The 21,329-nt window shown below is 48.4% G+C and overlaps 1 protein-coding gene and 1 long non-coding RNA gene across 3 annotated transcripts in view; one reads left to right on the top strand and one right to left on the bottom strand.

Moving 5' to 3' along the window:
• LOC309524780 (carnitine O-acetyltransferase-like) overlaps positions 1 to 18,566 on the bottom strand; it is a 45,340-nt gene extending 26,774 nt beyond the window's left edge. Inside the window, exons 1-3 of the mRNA XM_082209816.1 lie at positions 18,397 to 18,566; positions 14,463 to 14,684; positions 12,912 to 13,030 (exon numbers count right to left, since the gene is read on the bottom strand). Of these exons, the coding sequence (XP_082065942.1) occupies positions 12,912 to 13,030; positions 14,463 to 14,684; positions 18,397 to 18,462 (407 nt within the window). The 5' untranslated portion in view covers positions 18,463 to 18,566. The remainder of the gene's footprint in view (positions 1 to 12,911; positions 13,031 to 14,462; positions 14,685 to 18,396) is intronic.
• The window catches only part of LOC309525381, a 189,785-nt gene that overhangs the window by 97,652 nt on the left and 70,804 nt on the right, over positions 1 to 21,329 (top strand). The window lies entirely within an intron of this gene.

Genomic DNA, 21,329 nt, shown 5'->3' with positions numbered 1-21,329 from the left:
CCGCTGAGCTATACCCCCGGCACACAGGCATGTCTGCCCAGGAAGCCTTCTTATGGATACCAGTTTTGCCACATAGTTCTCTACCCTGTACTTTCGAGAAATGGTTTAAACACCCTACCTACAGGCAACTCACTCCACATCAAGCTTTCTACTGAGGAATAACCTCCCGCAAATCTTTGTCTTGCAAAGTGCTCTAGAGCAGAGTCAGCTGACACGGAGGTCGCAGCTTTAGGCCCAAAAACAATCCCCTGCAAAATGATTATTACATATGAGAACACTACCTGCACTTCTTCTAGTGGCACATGGCAGGAGAAGATCAGTAAAGGCGGGCATATAGAGATTAGATAGATATAGATGATATAGATATAGATATAGATAATCACCACTGATCTTTTTTCGTAGTATATAATAAAATTGTAAGGCTGTCACCATGCTGCAATGTGACTGGTCACCAAGAGGTGGCCCCATGAACTGCAGTGTGAGAAAAGGACAGGAAGCCGGCAGCTGAGGGAGGCAGACAAGAGTAAGCAGTGTCTCAAATTCCTCCTGTCACTGGTGGGGAGGAGAGGAACAAAGCGGAGATAGTAATTCTCCCCTTCGTCCTCCTGCCCTGCTGCTGTTGGAAGCAAGAGAAAAAAGCCTGTAATTTAATACACAGGCTTCTTTCTTTCAGCCATGGGGGGAATGAGCATGAGACGACACTTCCCTACACTGTGCCACTACCTACTGATCAAATGCTCATGCGCCATGCAATGTGCCAAGATCCCTGCCACCTCTCCCTCTCAGGAAACAGCAGTGGCCTGCAATGCTGGGAAGCTGGGAGAGCATGGCAGAACCAGCTGCACTTCCTCACCAACCCCCTTAAAAAATGGGGGGGGTCACATCCGGGTTTGGAGCAATGTGCACGGTCGCACACATTTCAGACGCGCATAAAATGGTTGCAGCCTCTATATCCTTACACCCATCTACCAGGTTACCCACCACAAACTATTGGAGAAAGTGAGGAGGTGGCAAACCAGAAACAAATCCCTCTAAAAAGAGGGGGCACCCGGACTTGAACCAGGGACCTCTTGATCTGCAGTCAAATGCTCTACCGCTGAGCTATACCCCCGGCACATAGGCATGTCTGCCCAGGAAGCCTTCTTATGGATACCAGTTTTGCCACATAGTTCTCTACCATGTACTTTCGACTAATGGTTTTAAACGCCCTACCTACAGGCAACTCATTCCACATCAAGCTTTCTACTGAGGAATAACCTCCCGCAAATCTCTGTCTTGCAAAGTGTTCTAGAGCAGAGTCAGCTCACACGGATGCTGCAGCTTTAGACCCAACAACAATCCCCTGCAAACTGATTATTACATATGAGAACACTACCTGCCTGCACTTCTTCTGGCGGCACATGGCTGGGGAAGATCAGTAAAGGCGGGCAATTTTATTTTTTTTAACCACCACTAATCTTTTTTCATAGTACTGTATATAGTAAAATTGTAAGGATGTCACCACGCTGTAATTTGAATGGCCACCAACAGGTGGCCCCATGAACTGCAGTGTGAGAAGAGGACAGGAAGCTGGCAGCTGAGGGAAGCAAACAAGAGTAAGCAGTGTCTCAAATTCCTCCTGTCACTGGTGGGAAGGAGAGGAACGAAGGGGAGATAGAAATTCTCCACTTTGTGCTTCTGCCCTGCTGCAATTGGAAGCAAGAGAAAAAAGCCTGTAATTTAATACACAGGCTTCTTTCTTTCAGCCATGGGGGGAATGAGCATGAGACGCCACTTCCCTACACTGTGCCACTGCCTACTGATCAAATGCTCATGCGCCATGCAATGCGCCAAGATCCCTGCCACCTCTCCCTCTCAGGAAACAGCAGTGGTCTGCAATGGTGGGAAATCAAGGCAGAACAGCTGCGCCTCCTCACCAGCCCCTTTAAAAATGGGGGGGGGGTCACATCCGGGTTTGGAGCAATGTGCACGGTTGTGCACATTTTGGATGCGCAGAAAATGGTTGCAGCCTCTATTTCCCGAAACCCCTCTACAAGGTTACCCACCACAAGCTATTGGAGAAAGTGAGGAGGTGGCAAACCCTAAAAAGAGGGGGCACCCGGACTTGAACCAGGGACCTCTTGATCTGCAGTCAAATGCTCTACCGCTGAGCTATACCCCCGGCACATAGACATGTCTGCTTAGGATGCCTTCTTATGGATACTGGTTTTGCCACATAGTTTTTACCATGTACTTACGACTAATGATTTTAAATACTCTGCCTACAGGAAACACTGGTCCCATCATTTTTTCTACAGAGGAACAACCTGCTGCTAATTTCTGGGTTCTTGAGCAGAGTCAGATCACATAATGCACTAGCTATTTCTTTGGGGCCACCATCCCCTTGCAAACTGAGATTACGTCTGAGAAAAACAGCTTAAACACCCTGTACCTGCACATGGCGGAGGAAGATCAGTAAAGGTGAGCAAACCATATAATAAAAATGTAAGGATGTTGTCACATTGCAGTTTGTATGGTCACTGATAGATGGCCACACTAACTGCAGTGTGACAACAGAACAGCATGCTGGCAGCTCAGGAGCAAGGAGCAGAGAGCATGGTGACAAAGGGAATCTGATGCGCTTGCCACCATGCAATGCACTGAGCACTGCGCACCTTCCCCTTTTGGTAAGAAGCGGGAGCCTGCAATGTTGGGAAGGCAGGAGAACAGCAGAGCCCCACCTGCCACTAAAAAGAGGGGGCACCCGGACTTGAACCAGGGACCTCTTGATCTGCAGTCAAATGCTCTACCGCTGAGCTATACCCCCGGCACATAGACATGTTTGCCCAGGAAGCGTTCTTATGGATACGGGTTTTGCCACATTGTTCTCTGCTGTGTACTTACGACTAATGGTTTTAATTGCTCCACCTATAGGCAACTTTTGCCACATCATCAATTTTTTTCCTGCTGAGAAACCACCTCCTGCAAATCTCTGCGTTGCAAAAGGTTGTTGAGCACATAGTCAACTCATGCAGAGTCCTGGCCCAGCCATCATCTGCTTGCAGGCTGAGAGGACACCTGGGAAAACTACCTACACTTCCTAGTGTTGCACAAGGCAGGGGAAGATGAGTAAAGTTGGGGAAATCACCTTTCTACCATCACTGATCTTCCTGTTCTACATTAAATTTCATTAAAAGCATCTCCCATGTTACCCACCACAAGTTATCGGAGAAAGCAGGATGGTGGCAAACCAGAAAAAAATCCTCTAAAATGAGGGGGCACCCGGACTTGAACCAGGGACCTCTTGATCTGCAGTCAAATGCTCTACCGCTGAGCTATACCCCCGGCACATAGACACATCTGCCCAGGAAGCCTTCTTATGGATACTGGTTTTGCCACATAGTTCTCCTCCTGTGTACTTATGACTAACCACTGCAAACATTATACCTAGCAGGCAATGCTTCCACATCAATCTGTGCATTGCAAAGGGTTTATGGAGCAGCCTGGTGGCCTCTGGTGTTTAGAACGTCCAACTCTCATCAGTCCAAACAGCTGGAGGACACGGCTAGTCTATGTGTTCGGAACCTTGAGGCTGGACTACTGTAATGTGCTCTATGTGGGGCTGCCCTTGGGCCTGTCTCAAAAGCTCTGGCTGGTGCAGAATGCGGTGGCTGAGCTGCTGAAGGAACATCTGACCAACAGCGTGTGACAGCGTTGTTAAAGCATCTGCACTGGCTGCTCACCTAATACCGAGTCAGGTTCGAGGTCCTTGGATTAATTTACAAAGCCCTGAAAAATATACAGTGGAAGCTCGGGTTGCGAACATGATCCGTGCGGGATGCACGTTTGCAACCCGCAGCATTCACAACCCGCAGCTGCACGTCTGTGCACGCGCGGGTTGTGATTTGGCGCTTCTGCGCATGCGCGCCCGCCGAAACCCGGAAGTAACTCGTTCCGGTACTTCCGGGTTTCGGCAGTCCATAATCCAAAAAAACACAACCTGAAGCGTCTGTAACCCGAAGTATGACTGTACGTCCTGGGTACCTTAATCTCTAAATTCCAGCTCAATCCCTGAGATCATCTGCCAGAGTATCACTGGTTGTTCCCTGAGATCTCATTTGACAACAGAGAGGTAGAGGTAAAGGGACCCCTGACCATTAGGTCCAGTCGTGGCCGACTCTGGGGTTGCAGCGCTCATCTCGCTTTATTGGCCGAGGGAGCCGGCGTACAGCTTCCAAGTCATGTGGCCAGCATGACTAAGCCGCTTCTGGCGAACCAGAGCAGCACACGGAAACGCCGTTTACCTTCCCGACGGAACGGTTCCTATTTATCTACTTGTACTTTGACGTGCTTTCGAACTGCTAGGTTGGCAGGTGCAGGGACCGAGCAATGGGAGCTCACTCCGTCGCAGGGATTCGAACTGCCAACCTTCTGATCGGCAACTCCTAGGCTCTGTGGTTTAACCCACAGCGCCACCCATGTCCCCCGACAACAGGGAACTGAGCCTTTAATGTCATAGAATACTAGAACTGTAGAATTGGAAGGGCCCTCCAAGGTTCATCTAGTAAAAGGTAAAAGGCAAAGGACCCGTGGACAGGTAAGTCCAGTTAAAGGCGACTATGGGGTTGTGGCGTTCTTCTCGCTTTCAGGTCGAGGGAGCCGACGTTTGTCCACAAACAGCTCTCCAGGTCATGAGGCCAGCAGGACTAAACCGCTTCTGGCGCAACAGAACACTGTGATGGAAGCCAGAGTGCGCAGAAACACCGTTTACCTTCCCGCCGGAGTGGTACCTATTTATCTACTTGCACTGGTGTGCTTTCAAACTGCTAGGTTGGCAGGAGCTGGGACGGAGCAACAGGAGCTCACCCCGTCACGGGGATTCGAACCGCCATCCTTCTGACCGGCAAGCCCAAGAGGCTCAGTGGTTTAGACCACAGTGCCAACCCCTGCAATGCAGGATTTCAGCTAAAGCACGCAGGACGGCATCCAGGTCACTGTGGGACACTGCCAGTAAAGGTGCAGCTTCAACTTTTAAATGCCTGCTGAAAACTTTAGTTTAAAAAAAACCTAAATCTCTCTCTATAAGTAGCTAAAGGTAAATGGTAAAGGACCCCTGGACAGTTATGTCCAGTCAAAGGCAACTATGGTGTTGCGGTGCTCATCTTGCTTTTCAGGCATTTGTCCACAAACACTTTTCTGGGTCATGTGACCAGCATGACTAAACCACTACTGGCGCACGGAGGACCGTGACAAGTGTCAGAGCGCACCAAAATGCTGTTTACCTTCCCACCGCAGCGGTACCTATTTGCAGTGGCGTGCTTTCAAACTGCTAGGTTGGCAGGAGCTGGGACAGAGCAACAGGAGCTCACTCCATCACGGGGATTCGAACCGCCAACCTTCTGACTGGCAAGCCCAAGAGGCTCAGTGGTTTAGACCACAGCGCCACTCATAGAATCATAGAGTTGGAAGAGACCACAAGGGCCATTGAGTTCAACCCCCTGCCAAGCAGGAAACACCATCAGAGCACTCCTGACATATGGTTGTCAAGCCTCTGCTTAAAGACCTCCAAAGTAGGAGACTCCACCACACTCCTTGGCAGCAAATTCCACTGTCGAACAGCTCTTACTGTCGGGAAGTTCTTCCTAATATTTAGGTGGAATCTTCTTTCTTGTAGTTTGGATCCATTGCTCCGTGTCCGCTTCTCTGGAGCAGCAGAAAACAACCTTTCTCCCTCCTCTATGTGACATCCTTTTATATATTTGAACATGGCTATCATATCACCCCTTAACCTCCTCTTCTCCAGGCTGAACATGCCCAGCTCCCTTAACCGTTCCTCATAAGGCATTGTTTCCAGGCCTTTGACCATTTTGGTTGCCCTCCTCTGGACACGTTCCAGTTTGTCAGTGTCCTTCTTGAATTGTGGTGCCCAGAACTGGACACAGTACTCCAGGTGAGGTCTGACCAGAGCAGAATACAGTGGCACTATTACTTCCCTTGATCTAGATGCTATACTCCTATTGATGCAGCCCAGAATTGCATTGGCTTTTTTAGCTGCCGCGTCACACTGTTGGCTCATGTCAAGTTTGTGGTCAACCAAGACTCCTAGATCCTTTTCACATGTACTGCTCTCAAGCCAGGTGTCACCCATCTTGTATTTGTGCCTCTCATTTTTTTGCCCAAGTGCAATACTTTACATTTCTCCCTGTTAAAATTCATCTTGTTTGTTTTGGCCCAGTTCTCTAATCTGTCAAGGTCGTTTTGAAGTGTGATCCTCTCCTCTGGGGTGTCCCTATTCTCTATATGTAGGGAGTTATAACACCCAGATAGGATTTATTCCTCCTTTCCCCCAAAGAGGGGGGTAAGAAAAGCTTGATCTGCAGTCCAATGCTCTACCACTGAGCTACCTCCTTCAACAGACAGGGAACGGAGTTATCTCTAAAAACTCTTAATGATGGATATAGGATTTGCCCAATCATATGTTTCTAGAAAGAAGTGTTACCCAACATGAGCTTTTGAGGTCATGGAAGAAGAAAGATGTAGACATTCCTTTAAAAAGTTGGGAAGCACCTGAGCTTGAATCAGGCACCTCTTAGTCTGCTATTATTATTATTATTATTATTATTTACCTGCCCTTCACCCTAAGGTCCCGGAGTGGGTTACAACACTAAGACACAGTGTTAAAGACAGTTTTAGACACCTCAAAACCACAAAAGTAAGATGGTTCCGGTCGCAGGTGCCGGGGCATTTTCCCGACAACTCGGAGCGCTGAGCGGGGCTACGGCCGTCGGGGTGGCTGCCTACGAGGCTCACGATTTCCGCCGCAGCGACCGAGATGACTACTTGAAAGAGCTCTACAAGGCGGCCAACAAATACCACCTCCTCCACAGCCTGGCCCTCCTGGCTGTGCCCCACTGCCGCTATCCCATGATGGTGGGCAGCATCCCGTCTCTGGGCATGGGGGTGTTTTCTGGCGCCCTGTATTACCACGCCGTGACAGGGGACCCGATCCTGACCAAGGCAGCCCGTTATGGTGGTTCCCTCCTCATCCTCGGCTGGATCGCCATGGCCTCTTGACACCCTGTTCTGTCCCCATGTGCCCCCCCCCATCACCAGGGCAGCTAACCCTGCCCCTCCCTCCCCCCTTAGGCTAGCCAGAAGGGAGCCCTAGGAGAGGAGAGATTTCCAAATGTCAGAGTGGGATCCCTTGAGGTCTTTAGCCCGCCCCGAACGCGTCCCTGTCCTGCATCTTGGAATTCCCCGAATGCCGAATCCCTTTTTTTTCCTTCCAAAAATTGCAACCAGATTTGAGTTTGCAATGGAGGCCCTGAAATGCAATGTCTGATCGGTGCTTTTCAATTGGTTATTAATGATCATTAATAAATGATAAGAGTGATTAAACTTTTTTTAAAAAACCCCACACACCTTTTTTCCTGTGAATAAATTTATTCAGGGGGGGAGGGAGGAGTAAGATGGTTGCCAGGGCCATATATACCTCAAGTGTATATTTGGCCCCTACAGACACGGAACTGTAGGTAATGTGGTCTTCCATCAGAGACTGCCCAATTGGACCAAAATTCAATCGCAGAGGCCATAATGGGTGTTGCCCATTCAGAGCACATTGCACTGCTCTCCTGTCTAGTATGCTGCTTCCCAGACTGATTCTGAGCTTTGAATGGTTTCCTAGGACCCTGGTTCCACTTGCCATCCGATACGTGAACTTCTCGGTTGTGGCTCCCGGAATGGGCAATGGAAATGTCTGCATGGGCACCCATGGGAAATTTTGTTCTTGGTGTTGTGGGGGTGGGGTAAAAAGTAAAACCCTTAAAAGGGGGAGCAGGCTAACAAGAGGTTGCAGGTTCAATTCCTGGCATTGGTAGGTAGAGCTGCTATTGTCTGTAGACAATACAGAGCTAGATGGACCATAATAATAATATTATAATAATATTTTTTTATTTATACAGTACCTCGCCTATCTGGCTGAGTTTCCCAGTGGTCTGACTCAGTATATGGCAGTTCCTATATACCTAATTGTGTCTGAGCATTTTGTCCCATATCCTGGGTTCTACAAATTCTATTTTTTTTTAATGAAAGCTGGGAATGTGGGGATTATGTTTTATCTGGGGCAGGGGGCAACTGCCCCCCTTGCCCTCCAGGTGGGCACCCATGTAAATATCTGCCTCCCTCCCAGGAAAAAACTTTATTTTCTTTCCTCTATGTGATTAACCAAGAATCCCCCCCCCCAAAGTCAGAAATGCAGTTTTAATGACTTAAGCTGTGGATTTACAGTGGTGCCCCGCAAGACGAATGCCTCGCAAGACGGAAAACTCGCTAGACGAAAGAGTTTTCTGTTTTGGAGGTGCTTCGCAAAACGAATTTCCTATGGGCTTGCTTCGCAAGACAACAATGTCTTGCGAGTTCCTGCTGGTTCCCCCCCTTTTCTAAGCCACTAATCCGCTTATCAGCTGATTCGATCAGCAGATAAGCCGCTAAAAGCGCTAATAGCGCTGATCCGCTAATCTTTCAATGGGCTTGCTTCGCAAGACGAAAAAACCGCTAGATGAAGAGAATCACAGAACAGATTCTTTTCGTCTTGCGAGGCACCACTGTATGTCTGTGTGGAGATAATTTTCTAACCAAAGCATGTTTCAAGAAGACTGTGGAAAATATAAGAGCTTTGGAATGACGCAGTTAAAAATACCGTCGCCATGTTGGCAAGTTCTGCCGGAGGACTTAAGTCTGGGAGGAGGGACAGAGCTGCTTTTATATTGTGGGTGAGACTCCTCAGAGGGACTTAAGAGCGACAGATCTGCGAGATTAATGATGGAAAGAGCGATGTTATTTATGAAAGCGATGATATATGGAAACCATCTTGATATGAGGATTGGACGAACGGAAAATTCACACAGGATTATAATTGGCGTTTATCTGCTTAAGGAGATTATCAGAAGAGATCATAAAGAAAAAAAAAGAAAATAATATACAAATAAGATGAGATGTGGAAACAGCAAGATAAGACTGGATAGAATTATGAACATTATTTGGACTGATTTGGATATTAACGCAGTAGCAAGAAGATGATCGGAATCCCCCTTCGGAACTTGAAATATGGGTCCCCTCAAGAAAAATTTAAAATTCGGCTTTGTAATTCGGAATTTATGTGATGTGATGTGATGTGATTTGATTTGATTGGTCGGCTAATAAAAATTATTTTTTAAAAAAAAAAAATATCTGCCTCCCTCCCAACTTCACTAAAGGCTGCAAAGATTTATTGATAGTATACAAGCACATATTTCTTGGGTAGCCTGCTTCTGTTTTAACCTGCTGGTGATCTTTAATGTTTGTTTGCTTTTACGCTGTGTTTTGATCTTATTTTGTTGAAAGCTGCCTTGTGGACATTTTGCCAAGAAAGCAGGGTAGAAATAGAGAAAGTAATATTGAAAGATGTGAGATCGCTTTCCTGATACCTTCCCATATGTTCCTAGTAAGGAGGTTACTCCTGAATTTTATCCACTATGAACCTTTAAGGAAAGGAAAGGTGAGAAATCAGACAAAATCCCTCCTAAAAATAAAAAAGAGGGGGCACCCGGACTTGAACCAGGGACCTCTTGATCTGCAGTCAAATGCTCTACCGCTGAGCTATACCCCCAGCACACAGATGTGCCTCACCTGAAGCTTAGTTATGGATACTGGTTTTGCCACATTGTTTTCTGCCGTATATTTATGAGTAATTGCTTTTGAATATTCCATCTGCAGGGAATCTTCCCACAGCAGCTTTTCTGGTAGGCAACAAACCCCTTGCATTGCAAAGGGTTTGGGAACGTATTCCAGAGCACAGCCTCTGTTGACACAGAGCATGGACCACACACACCTATGTTTGTTTGCCTTCCATCTACAAGTGGAGAACACAACCAACACTTCCTGTAGCCACAGATTATGGGCAATTATTAGTACAGTGGTACCTCGGGTTAAGTACGTAATTCGTTCCGGAGGTCCGTTCTTAACCTGAAACTGTTCTTAACCTGAAGCACCACTTTAGCTAATGGGGCCTCCTGCTGCCACTGCACCACCGCTGCGCGATTTCTGTTCTCATCCTGAAGCAAAGTTCTTAACCCGAGGTACTATTTCTGGGTTAGCGGAGTCTGTAACCTGAAGCGTATGTAACCTGAACCGTATGTAACCCGAGGTACCACTGTAGTGGGATCTCCTGTACCAGTGTTACTGATTTTATTAAGAAAAGAGCAAAAGTGTCAAGACCTCCAACTTTCCCCCTGAACCTGAAGAACCATAGAAATGTAGGGCTGAAAGGGACTCTAGGGGCCATCTAGTCCAACCCCCTGCAACGCAGGAATATGCAGCTGTCCCACAAAGGGATCGAACCTGCAACCTTGGTGTTATCAGCACCACGCACTAACCAACTGAGCTATCCAAGGATGAAGCATCTCCCAGACCTCACAATTGGTTCAGAAAAAATAGGTTCAGTAGCAAAATATTTTGCTTCTTTTTGAACGTTTTCAAAATTCATTGGCAAGCTCAACTCTTCCCCTCAACTCTTGCCAGGTCAGAGAAGGACAGGGGCTTGTCCCCACAGTCACACCGGGCCTCAGAGTATCTCCATGGGGCCGACCCTACTGTTAGGCGAAAGGAGGTATTCTTCAGGCAGCTGCTTTTGGGTGTCATGAGAGGGACATTGTTTTTATAGCTTTACTGCCACGGAGAGGCACTGGGGGATTTTCTGCCACAGAGGCCAACATAAACTCAGCCAGACGGACAGAGAATAATAATAAAGTGGTACCTTGGGTTAAGAACTTAATTCGTTCTGGAGGTCCGTTCTTAACCTGAAGTACCACTTTAGCTAATGGGGCCTTCCGGTGCCGCACCGCAATTTCTGTTCTTATCCTGAAGCAAAGCTCTTAACCCGAGGTACTATTTCTGGGTTAGCAGAGTGTATAACCTGAAGCGTCTGTAACCCGAGGTACCACAGTAGTAGTAGTAGTAGTAGTAATAATAATAATAATAATAATAATAATAATAATGGCCAGCCCTTCAGGGCTATGTGCCTTGACATGTGGGGACACAGAATTGCTGCTCCAGTTCTGACAGCAAAATATACAGTCATACCTTGTGTTGCGTCCGCTTCATGTTGCGTCTTTTTGCATTACGTCCCGCAGCAACCCGGAAGTACCGGAACGGTTTACTTCTGGGTTTCGCCGCTCGCGCATGTGCAGAGGCACTAAATCATGCTTCATGCCTGTGCCTGCGCAGTGCTTCGAGTTGCGGGCATTTCACATTACGGACGGGCCTCCGGAACGGATCCCGTCTGTAACACGAGGTACCACTGTATTGGTATCGTTCAGATGTTCTGTTCAATGACAAAATTACCTGCCAAAGTATTTCAAGATTTTACCCACAAGAAGGAGGTGCTGGGGATTTGAAGAACCAAAAATGTAAAAAGTGTTTTCTCCACACACACACCCCCACACACATAAGGGAGACCTGGCCTTGAACAAGGAATATGGGGCCTGTCGTGGCCCTTATTGTAATATTTTCCAAAGGAAAAACAATTATACATCTTAACTAACCTGAAACACTGGGGCTAGGGGAGGATTAAAAATGAGAATTCCTCCAAAAATAGGGGGCACCCGGACTTGAACCAGGGACCTCTTGATCTGCAGTCAAATGCTCTACCGCTGAGCTATACCCCCAGTACAATTGTTCCTTCCCAAGAAGCCATCATAAGGATACAGGTTTGGTCACCCGGTCCACTTTGATCTGCTGCCAGCAACAGGTTAATTAACTGCAGGGATAGCTGTGGTTAATTGCCACTCACCCACTTTGTAATTATACTTCGTTTTACATCATGCTTAACTAGTTCGGTGTCCGGGTGAGCTCATATCTAAATACCGTGACTCAGCCTGAAGCAGTTGTGTGACAACCCGGATTCAAGCCAGGGGTGTGTTCACACGGGCAGCTTAAATAAGAGCTGCTGCTGCAGGATTAACACGGCGTGGCGAACCTGTGTCATCCGGGTGTTGCAGAACTACCACTCCCACAACACCTGACCACTGGCCATGCTGTCCTGGGCTGGTGAGAGTTGGGAGTAAAACTCTGGAGGGCCAAAGGTTCCCCCTGAATGAACAGAACCCATCTGGCTACGTTTCCCCAGTCACCCTAAAAAGCCCTGGGTCCAGTATATCTGAAGGAGCGTCTCCACCCCCATCATTCTGCCCGGACACTGAGGTCCAGCTCCGAGGGCCTTCTGGCGGTTCCCTCACTGTGAGAAGTGAGGTCACAGGGAAGCAGGCGGAGGGCCTTCTCGGTAGTGGCACCCGCCCTGTGGAACACCCTCCCACCAAATGTCAAAGAGAAAAACAACTACCAGACTTTTAGAAGACATCTGAAGGCAGCCCTGTTTAGGGAAGCTTTTAATGTTTGATGCATTATTGTATTTTAATATTTTGCTGGAAGCCGCCCAGAGTGGCTGGGAAAGCCCAGTCAGATGGGCAGGGTATAAATTATTATTATTATTATTACTACTACTACTACTACTACTACTACTGCTACTACTCTGGGCAGCTTCCAACAAAGTATTAAAAATACAATAAAACATCAGACGTTAAAAACTTCCCTAAAAAGGGCTGCTTTCAGATGTCTTCTAAAAGTCAGATAGTTGTTTATTTCCTTGACACCTGATGGGAGGGCGTTCGACAGGGCGGGTGCCACCACCAAGAAGGCCCTCTGCCTGGTTCCCTGCAACCTCACTTCTCGCAGGGAGGGAACTGCCAGAAGGCCCTCGGAGCTGGACGTCGGAAATGGGTTGTGCAGGGAACATAACCTGAGCAGCCTAAAGCCAAGGCAACTTCCCCAATGACTGTCAAAATTCCCCAGCCGTCTTTAGTATCCTTCCATCCCCCACCCACTGCCCCCTTCCTTACCTCAATTGTCCTTTCCAGTCATTAAAATCCTGCTTGGGCAGCACGACAGCGGGGCTGGAGTGAACAGCCAGGGGCAGGCGGCTTTCCAGGTATGCAGACTGAACCCACCAGTCTGTGATCTGGAATGAATGGGATACAGTTAGGACAAGGGAATACAACAATTCTCTCTGCCCTGATGTGTCACACACAAACAGACAGGGCTTTTTTCCAGGAAGTAGTAACAGGAACTCAGTTCTGGCACCTCTCAAATGGGCGCCATTGAGGGAGGTGTTCGTGGTGAGTTTTCAAAACCACCAAGCCTCTTCCGTTTGCCGATCAGAAGGTCGGTGGTTCAAATCCCCACGATGGGGTGAGCTCCCATTCCTCTGTCCCAGCTCCTGCCAAACTAGCAGTTCAAAAGCACACCAGTGCAAGTAGATAAATAGGTACCACTGTGGCGGGAAGGTAAACGGCATGCACAGGTGGCAGATTACCAAGGTCTGCTCCTGGGCCATGCCAAGTCTGTCCTAACGGAGCAGCTACAGTACCAACTTTAAAACAGCGATGCCTTTCCCCAAATCATCATGGGACCCGTAATTTGTTATTTAGGGTCCCGAGAGCTGTTAGGAGACCCTGATTCCCCTCCCAGAGCTACAACCCCCTGCGTTCCCAGTGACTATGAAACCACTCTGGAAACTGTGTTGTTGTTGTTTAAATTTGTGTACCGGCCTATACCTGTAGATATCAAGGCAGTTTGCAACATAAAATTACAAAATACAGTGGTACCTCGGGTTACATACGCTTCAGGTTACATACGCTTCAGGTTGCAGACTCCGCTAACCCAGAAATAGTACCTCAGGTTAAGAACTTTACCTCAGGATGAGAACAGAAATTGCACGGCAGCAGCAGGAGGCCCCATTAGCTAAAGTGGTGCTTCAGGTTAAGAACAGTTTCAGGTTAAGAATGGACCTCCGGAACAAATTAAGTACTTAACCTGAGGTACCAGGTATACAGAGGAACCTTGGTTTTCGAACATAATCCATTCCGGAAGAGCGTTTGACTTCCGAAACGTCCGAAAACCCGTTGAGAAAATTGAAAAACATGGAGCGGAAGCCATTCAACTTCTGAGGCGCGTTCGAAAATGGAAGCAATTACACTTGAAAACCAAAGGCCCGGTTAAAAAGGAACAGTTTCCCCCGGCACCTAAAGGTGTATAACAGGCACCCCCAAACTTGGCCCTCCAGATATTTTTGGGACTACAATTCCCATCATCCCTGACCACTTGTCCTGCTAGCTAGGGATGATGGGAGTTGTGGTCCCAAAACATCTGGAGGGCCAAGTTTGGGGAAGCCTGTTGTATAATGAAGCTGCAGCTCTGTGAGGGGTTTAGCATCTCTCAGTTCCCAGAATCCCTTGCGGGGGAAGCCATGGCTGTTTAACATGGCAGCATAGCACTTTCAATGTATGCGGTGAATTTGCCCTAAGAGCTCTGCTAGGAAGCCCCACTGCCAGCGGCAGCTTCTTCCTGCTTTGTGGGGTCTCTCCGCCGAGCCCCGGGTCCCCCTTCCTTACCCAGTTCTCCATGCGGTCCGCCCGGCACTGCAGCCGTGCTTGGAGCCTCTCGCCCTCTCCGCCTGGCACCCCAAACTCAGCCAGCAGCTGCTGCGTCTGCTCCAGCTCCTCTGGGCTCACCAGCGGCTCCAGGGAGCGCAGGTACCGGGCCGTGGTCTCCGCCAGCGAGGGCAGGGGCTGGCGAGGGAGAGGGAAGGACGAGGCATGCCTGCAGTGGAGCGTCTGGAAGGGAAGAAAGGGCAGAGTCAAAAGAACAGTCACTCCCACTCAAGCAGGGTCAGAAATTCCCCAGGCGCCACAAGGAGATTTCTGGGCGCTTACATCTCCATCTGGCTTCCTTAAGCGGATCGGCAGAAGGCCTTATTTATTGCATTTATGGCCCATCTTTTTCTCCAAGGGGTCTATGCTTCACCGCCCCCCTCAGATAATCCCTATGACGACCCTGTGAGATAGGTTAAGAGGCTGCGACTGACTCCAAGGTCACCCGGTGCGTTTCATGACTGAGTGGGGATTTGAACCCTGATCTCCCAGGTTATCTAGTCTGACACTTTAACCACTACGCTACACTGGCTTCCTAGAGTCCTTCTGCTACGGGACAGCTATATAAATTAAACATAAAGCTGGGAAATGTAAAATGTCACATAGAGAAGGATCTGAATTTTTTAAAATTGATGCTTGAATATGATTTTTTTTTTCTGGGTTGCTTTATTTGATGCGTTGTAAACCGCACTGAAGGGACGCGGGTGGCGCTGTGGGCTAAAGCCTCAACGCCTAGGGCTTGCCGATCAAAAGGTCGGCGGTTCGAATCCCCGCGGCGGGGTGCGCTCCCGCTGTTCGGTCCCAGCGCCTGCCCACCTAGCAGTTCGAAAGCACCCCCGGGTGCAAGTAGATAAATAGGTACCGCTTACCAGCGGGAAGGTAAACGGCGTTCCGTGTGCGGCTCTGGCTCGCCAGAGCAGCGATGTCACGCTGGCCACGTGACCCGGAAGTGTCCCCGGACAGCGCTGGCCCCCGGCCAATAAATGTGAGATGGGCGCACAAACCCCACAGTCTGTCAAGACTGGCCCGTTCGGGCAGGGGTACCTTTACCTTTACCTAAACCGCACTGAATTTTTTTCTTTAAAATATAAAGCGGTACAGAAGCGGAAAATAATAACAACAGCAAGAATAAGAAATTTCACTGTAAAAAAAAAAGGCACCTAGACATTACAGCGCGGTGACCGTAACCGAGGTTTAAGGTACCATTTGGCGATTAGCTTCTGTATCTGAGTTTCTGCACTCAACAAGTACAGTGGTGCCTCGCAAGACGAAAAGAATCCGTTCTGTGATTCTCTTCGTCTAGCGGTTTTTTTCGTCTTGCGAAGCAAGCCCATTGAAGGATTAGCGGATTAGCGCTATTAGAGGCTTTTAGTGGCTTATCTGCTGATCGGATCAGCTGATAAGCGGCTTAGCGCTATTAGCGGCTTATCTGCTGATCGGATCAGCTGATAAGCGGCTTAGCGGCTTAGAAAAAGGGGGGAGGGGGGAAAACCAGCAGGAACTCACAATACATTGTTGTCTTGCGAAGCAAGCCCATAGGAAATTCGTTTTGTGAAGCACCTCCAAAACGGAAAACTCTTTTGTCTAGCGAGTTTTTTGTCTTGCGAGGCATTCGTCTTGCGGGGCACCACTGTACCGTATCTTCAATGGCTGCTGAGATTTCCCCAAGGGCAGATCCCCACAAATGGGTTTTAATTGAGTTGCCTTTGTGTGCTGCCAACCTGAAGGGACAAAACATGTACAAAGCCCTTCCTCTTGCGCTACCCTCAATAAGGCATGGCTCTGCCCTCAGCATCTATGCACAGCACAAACAATGAGTTCTAAGCAGAGGAAGCCCATTTAAATTAATGGTCCTATGTCAGTCATGACCACTAATTTCAATGGGTCTACTCTGAGTTTAACCAAGGCCCCTCTGCATTATACAGCAGTATCATACTGCTTTAAACAGCACCCCCACCCCTCAAATAATCCTGGGAACTGTAGTTTTGTTAAGGGCACTCAATGGTGTCAGGATGCCTTCAAGAGAGCTACAATTCCCAGAGTTCCCTGGGAAGAGGGGTTGCTTGTTAAACCTCTGTGAGTTCCACCCTTTACAGTGCTACAATTCCCAGCACCCTTAACAAACAACAGTTTCCAGGAATCAGGAATCTTTACAGGGGGGAGTTTTAAATGAGTAGACTGTAGATAAAACAAAAGGGGAGAGATGTCGGCACACACTCTTAGAAGTCTGGTTATAGTGAGGAATAAGAGTTCATTGAGGGATGTGGGTGGCGCTGTGGGTTAAACCACAGAGCCTAGGACTTGCCGATCAGAAGGTTGGCGGTTCGAATCCCCATGACAGGGTGAGCTCCCGTTGCTCGTTCCCTGCTCCTCCCAACCTAGCAGTTCAAAAGCACGTCAAAGTAGATAAATAGGTACCACTCCGGCGGGAAGGTAAACGGCATTTCCGTGCACTGCTCTGGTTCGCCAGAAGCGGCTTAGTCATGCTGGCCACATGACCCGGAAGCTGTACACCGGCTCCCTCGGCGAATAAAGTGAGATGAGCACCGCAACCCCAGAGTCGGCCACAACTGGACCTAATGGTCAGGGGTCCCTTTACCTTTAAGAGTTCATTGCCTCTGATTGCCAGCTGCTTGGGAACGGAGGTGGGAAAACACTGTTGTCCTCATGTCCTCCCTGTGGTCATTCTATGGCAGTGGCATCGTCTGTCTGACCACTGCGGCAACAGGATGTTGGGACTAGATCAGGGGCTGAGAAATTTTGCCACTCAGAGAGGGCAAATGCCAGGGGTCACTTTTCAGGGGCAAAAGTGTGGCTGTTTACATTTACTGTTGTGTAGTTGGGTACATCCCAGTTACACAAAAGCCAGATATTTCTGCATGCCCCAAAACTCTTCATCCAGAGAAGCAAAAGACGGGAGGAGGGCCAGTGAGAAGGCACAGCTTGGCAAAGAGACCCGAGGGCCCAAAAACGAAGCTTGGAGAACTGCATTTAGCAACTGTGCCTGAGGTTCCCCATTCCTGAACTAGACAGGCCTAGCAGGAATCTTTGGGTGCGTACAAATCACATTTTAAAAGCACCGCCCCCCAAAAAAAACAAATCTTAGGAACCATCGTTTTTAGAAAAGGGGTTTGGGAATTGTAGTTCTGTGACTGGTAAACAGCATTTCCCAGGATTCTGGGGACGCTGGTGGAATGTGCTTTAAATGCAAGGTGCTTGCGCCACCTTCCAACACGCGGAGCGGGAGGAACTGGAAAAAGAGGCGGCACCATGTTCAGAGGGGCAGGATTGCAAATGGCTTTGCTTTTGTGTTTTTTAAATAAGAGTTTTGCGGTTTTGCTCTGTCTGGCGCGGCCCCACCCGTTTGTATCCTAAGGGCCTCTCTCCACCCACTGCAGTTTCTCCGGGCCTCTCCACTCTCACGGGCGCTGGGATCATCTGAAGGCTAAACTCGTGGCAACTTTCCCCTTCATCCTCTGTGAAAGAGCCGTCCACCTTCCTCCCCTTGCAGGCAGACGCTCGCCATATGGAAGCCCCGAGGGCGCGCACGCTTTGCAAAACAAATGCCACTTCCCTCTACCGCCCACTATCAAATGTGGGGAGTTTTTTGGGGGTGGCTGGGTGCGAGGTTCTCCATTTCCCAACTCGATCCGACTCCGTGCATAGGCTTCCTCGTGAGGAGAGAGTCGTCGTCGTCCTCCCCCCCCCCCAGCTCCCCGGGATTTCCCACCCAAGTCTGCGCGCAAAGTCTGCCCCATCCCCATCTTGCAGACGCGGCTCCCTGCACGTCCGCACGCGGGCAGCGTGTTTGCAAAACAACGGGCTCCGCCCACGCTCGTCGGGATCGCACGCATCTCTCTCTTTTTTTAAAAAAAAAGCGAGGCTTTCCACTCACCGCGGATCTCAGTCCCGGGGGCTTCGTGTGCCCCCAAGCCCGCCACATCAGCCTCCACCTGCCCATCGCCGGAGTCCCATGCGCCCTCCTGCACAGCTATGGGGCTCGTAGGCTGCCTTAGGGGGCGGAGGGAGGGTTTAGGTGGGGGCGAGGCAGGAGGGCTGGTTGACCCGGGTGCAAATATTTGTCATTTCCTGAAAAGGAGGGAGGAAGAGGATGGTTGGGAAATGGGGGTGGGGCTTTCTCCGCGTGCCCCCCCCCCGCCCCATTCCCCACACCAAATGCATCCATCTTCTAAGGTCCTGGGATTTGCTGTGCATTTGATCTCGAGCCATAAAAACAACTGGCGTTTTTTGCTACAAGGGGAAAATATGTTTCTGTCCACGAAGGAACGGAGCGTGTTGCAAATCTCTTCCAGCGGAGCGGCGAAAGAAGGTTGCAGGCGGGGCTTCAACATTGTAGCCGCAAGAGGATGCGAAATTGGCTTTGCAATCTTTTCCTGGGATACATCCTATAGCGCGTCGCTGAATTAAGTTTCCAGGCTTGGGTTTATCGGGGTGCGGAATATTCAGGCTCGCAGAATTTTAATTGTACGCTGCCTTTCCGTAGTTAAAACCATGCTCAAGGACGCACAACATGGAAAAAGTCAAATATGATTACAACATGGCAAAAAAAGTGATAAACAATAAATAAAACATAAAAAAATATGCAACCGAGTTGTGCAATTCCCACATAAATTGTAAGACCTAAAATAAAGATACAAAAAATTAATGTCTAAAACAGCAGCAGCCCCACCCCCAACAAAAAAAACCCTTAAACAATACCCCAGCCCAAGAATCTGTTCAACAGCCTCAGCTGCAGCTGGAGTCAGTCCAGGCCCCCACCCTCACCATTTTGTGAACCGCCCTGACCTCTGAGTATAGGGTAGTGTATAAATTAACTAAATAAAAACTGATCTCTCCTCCAGATCAAGCTGCTATATGAAGGTGCAGCCACAAGGACCCATTGAAAAGCTCAGATCTTGCCCTTAAACTGATTTTTGAGAAGCTGAGTCAGAGGAACATTTTTTATTTTTTATTTTGTTCCTGTGTCTGGCAGTATAAAGATAGTAGATAGGTAGCCGTGTTGGTCTGCCATAGTCAAAATAAAAAAAAATTCCTTCCAGTAGCACCTTAAAGACCAACTAAGTTAGTTCTTGGTATGAGCTTTCGTGTGCATGCACACTTCTTCAGATACACTGAAACAGAAGTTGCCAGATCCTTCTATATAGTGAGAAAGGTGGGGAGGGGTGTTACTTAGAAGGGTGGTGACACCCCTCCCCACCTTCTCACTATATAGAAGGATCTGGCAACTTCTGTTTCAGTGTATCTGAAGAAGTGTGCATACACACGAAAGCTCATACCAAGAACTAACTTAGTTGGTCTTTAAGGTGCTACTGGAAGGAATTTTTTTTATTTTGAGTATAAAGATAGACTGCCTCAATTTTCTGGAGGCTGTACATGACTAAACTTTGAACCATCCTTAATTTTTCCAAGGCAAAACTTGGCTTGGTGGAATGGGGGGGGGATGGGACAGCAGCTAAGGTTGTGTGTGTGTGTGTGTGTATGTATGTATACCTTGGTAGCCAAATGGTTTGGCTCCTGAACAAATCAGCTCCCAAAGCCACAAACCCGGAAGTGAGTATTCCGGTTTGCGAATGTTTTTCAGAAGCTGAATGTCCGACATGGCTTCCATGGCTTCTGATTGGCTGCAGGAACCATTTTGGAATTCAAACGGACTCTCAGAATGGTTTAAGTTTCAGAACCAAGGTCCCACTGTGTGTGTATATATATGGCAAGATCTGAGCTTTCCAACAGGTCCTTGTGGCCATGCCTCAAACTGCAGCCCTGCAAAGGCAAGGAGGAAAAACTCATCTCTGCCTGCTTCTTGGGAGAAAACAATGACAAACTTAGACAGCATCTTAAAAAGCAGAGACATCACCTTGCCAACAAAGGTCCGTATAGTTAAAGCCATGGTTTTCCCAGTAGTGATGAATGGAAGCGAAAGCTGGACCATAAAGAAGGCTGATCGCCGAAGAATTGATGCTTTTGAATTATGGTGCTGGAGGAGACTCTTGAGAGTCCCATGGACTGCAAGAAGATCAAACCTCTCCATTCTGAAGGAAATCAGCCCTGAGTGCTCACTGGAAGGACAGATCCTGAAGCTGAGGCTCCAATACTTTGGCCACCTCATGAGAAGAGAAGACTCCCTGGAAAAGACCCTGATGTTGGGAAAGATGGAGGGCACAAGGAGAAGGGGACGACAGAGGACGAGATGGTGGGACAGTGTTCTCAAAGCTACCAGCATGAGTTTGACCAAACTGCAGGAGGCAGTGGAAGACAGGAGTGCCTGGCATGCTCTGGTCCAGGGGGTTGCAAAGAGTCGGACACGACTAAACGACTAAACAACAGCAACTAATTACTTTGTATCTGGCTCACATAAAAGGTCAAAAAAGGGAAGGGCTGTAGTTCAGTGGTAGAGCTACTACCTTGTAAGCAGAAGTTGCCAGGTTCAATCCCCAGTATCTCCAGGGCAGATCGGGAGAGAACCTTGCCTGAAACCCTGGAGAGATGCTGCCAGTCAGTGTGGACAATGCTAAGGTACATGAGCTGATGCTACTTCTGATGTTCCTTTAAAAAAAGTACCATTAAAAAAATTGAAGAGTTGCAATTCTGCTTGAGGCAGCGAAATGTGTTAGTAAATGTTCACAAGCAACAGAGAGAGATGATAAAAAAAATCCATCTCGCCTGCAGTCTGGGAGAAGATCTAGGCTTTACACCTTTATAAGAGACAATGTGGTTAGAACAATTACAGGGCAATGCTATGCATGCCTGTTCAGACGAAAACTCCATGTTAAGTATTCAGAACAATATTGCAGTCTGCATTTACATGGC

Source organism: Podarcis vaucheri, assembly GCF_965113315.1.
Source record: "Podarcis vaucheri genome assembly, chromosome: 2".
In the NCBI taxonomy this organism is placed as follows: Eukaryota; Metazoa; Chordata; class Lepidosauria; order Squamata; family Lacertidae; genus Podarcis; species Podarcis vaucheri.
The sequence above is the reverse complement of the archived record's forward strand: the minus strand, read 5'-3'. Positions and strand labels throughout refer to the sequence as shown.